At 50.6% G+C, this 2,314-nt stretch overlaps 1 protein-coding gene across 1 annotated transcript; it reads left to right on the top strand.

Moving 5' to 3' along the window:
• The first annotated feature begins 420 nt into the window (after positions 1-420).
• Positions 421-1,179, top strand: LOC122023260. Its single transcript, XM_042581326.1, has one exon. The coding sequence runs from the start codon at positions 421-423 to the stop codon at positions 1,177-1,179; it is 759 nt and encodes a 252-aa protein (XP_042437260.1).
• Positions 1,180-2,314: the final 1,135 nt, after the last annotated feature.

Raw genomic sequence — 2,314 nt, forward strand, 5'->3', positions numbered from 1 at the left:
TCATCGTCCCCACCAAGTTAAAATTTTTGTTCGGAGCGGACGGCCGGAGGCTGTCCGAAGGACATCCTCGCTCGGCGCCCAGTAACATGACCATTTATCCATCATCGGAGGTTTTCGGACGGCTGACACATTCCTTGAAAAAAAAAAAATGATCCAAGAGATCTGTGTTAGTTAAAATGATGATTGATCATCCTAACATTCGATCGTCTTAGTGATCAACCTGGTGAGAATCGACGTGGACTAATTATTGACCGAGTCTTGGATGGCCATCACGTGGCATCATTCATCTCCGCCGCATCATTTGTGTTTTTTATTTGTTTTTTCTTTGAAAGAAAATTGTTCATTATCGATATTTAGATAGCCGTCGTTGGACGTTGGCTGTAGATCCTTGTTGGGGTATCTGTAATTTCTTTCAGCGGAATGGACCAGCCTCTACTCATCTCTTCTTCCCCGGCGCCGCCATCGCCGCCTTCCGACGACTCTCCCGGCTTCCTTGTTCGTCTCCTTCTCCTGGTGGCCGTCGCCGCCTTCTCCCTCTGGGCCAACTACGAAGCCTCCAAGGGCTTCCAGGTCACTGTCCTCAACGCCGCCTCCTCTGTCTCCTCCTCCTCCTCTTCCTCCTCTTCTGCTCGACGCTTTGACCTGCTCTTCGTCGCCAACGGCCGCGCCGCCCGGCTCGTGCACCGCGCCGCCGACTCCGTGCAGCGCGCGCTCTACCCGGACGCCTCCTTCCCGCGGAAGCCGGTGGAGCGGGTGACGCTCTCCATGGCGCCGGCGGTCGCGGCCGACCACGGCGACTGCGTCCGCGAAGCGACCGTCGCCGTCAGGCGCGGCCGCCGCGAGGGGGAGTTCGCGGTCGAGTTGAGGCCCCGCGTCATGGAGGCGGCGGACGTGGCGGAGGCGGTGGGCGGCGCGGTGCGGCGGGGCGTGGCGCGGGTGTGGCTCTGGGACGGCCAAGGCCGGGCGCCGGAGCGGGTGATCGCCGCCCTCGAGGACTACCTGGCCACGTCATCAGCAGACGCGCTACGCGGCGCGTTGGCCAGCCAATCAAGGAATCACAGCGCCGCTACGGCGCTACCGCAGGAAGATTTCGTATGCGCGGCTCGTCTGAACAGGGCCATGAAGGACGGTTGGGACGACCGCATGCTAATCGAAGCATGCGCCTCGATCGCTGCATGACCTTGCAGAATAGTCTTATGAGGACTGATCCGCCGCGCGCCGCCTCTCAGGCGCGCCGAGTCTTGACAGCCATGTCGGTGCGCAGCAGATCAGACGTTCTCTTTATTATTAATAATATTTCTGATGCTTCTAGTAATTAGTATTAATTGGTATGTCATGGTGTTAATCTATTGTTAAAATATTCATTAGTAATTAGAAGAAAAACTCTCGTGTTGCACTCTAATTACTAAGACGTATGTAAATAATTAATATGAGTATCATCCTTGAAATATGATTATATATCAACATTCGAAGGCTCTTGTTGCCAAAGATTAGTATGTAAACTGTCTTTTTCATCTTTTTGAAAAGATGGTGTCCCTCTCTCTCTCTACGATAACTGCATGCCAGTCCATTAACTTTAGACTTTTTCTTAAGACCGTGCAGGCTCAATTAAGGTCTAGAGGACTATTTTACTTGTGTGTTCAACGTGGAGTATGCTTGAGGCTAGCTCCTCTGCTGCATCACTGTGTTCATCCATGTGATCGTTCGTGTCGTATTTCTTAGTTACGACGGCAGACGAGTCCTTAAGTGTTGGTTGGAATGTTATGCTTGTCGACGAATACAAAAACAAGAATAACATGCATTAACATCGTAGTTTACAGATGAGAATCGATCGAAGACGGACTCGGATTGAGCTCGCTCGAATTGAGTCAATTCGAGTTATATAATGGTGCGTGTGTGATTGGGACTTGGACGAGTGTCGGAATCGGTGCAGGTACTTTCGCTGGGAGGCTGTGTGTCGGTGGACGAGAACTTGGACAAACTGACAACGTTTTAGTGTTTCCCGTACATATTAATATTATTGACGCAGACACATTGACAATTCAGGCGAGTCAATCACTATTCTGCAGTTTGTTGTGTTGTACGACGTATCAGAGCCAGTACTATTCCCACACAACTTGCCGTATCAAATAATAGACGGGAGGGGTAGAAGTGTCAGTTTACATCCAACTCTCCGTCCGCGCCTCCGCTGTCCGACTAAGGATCAGGGCATCCGGACATTATGTGGACGTCCCAACTCGATTTCTGAAAAAAAAAAAAATCGATTCAAAATATATTTTTAACTATTTTTCTAATAATTTTTTACTTTTACCTA

The sequence above is a fragment of the Zingiber officinale genome, chromosome 9B (assembly GCF_018446385.1).
Source record: "Zingiber officinale cultivar Zhangliang chromosome 9B, Zo_v1.1, whole genome shotgun sequence".
In the NCBI taxonomy this organism is placed as follows: domain Eukaryota; kingdom Viridiplantae; phylum Streptophyta; class Magnoliopsida; order Zingiberales; family Zingiberaceae; genus Zingiber; species Zingiber officinale.

Bases quoted from the DNA above. Each gene is read 5' to 3' on its own strand.
- LOC122023260 (XM_042581326.1), top strand. From the start codon at position 421: ATGGACCAGCCTCTACTCATCTCTTCTTCCCCGGCGCCGCCATCGCCG.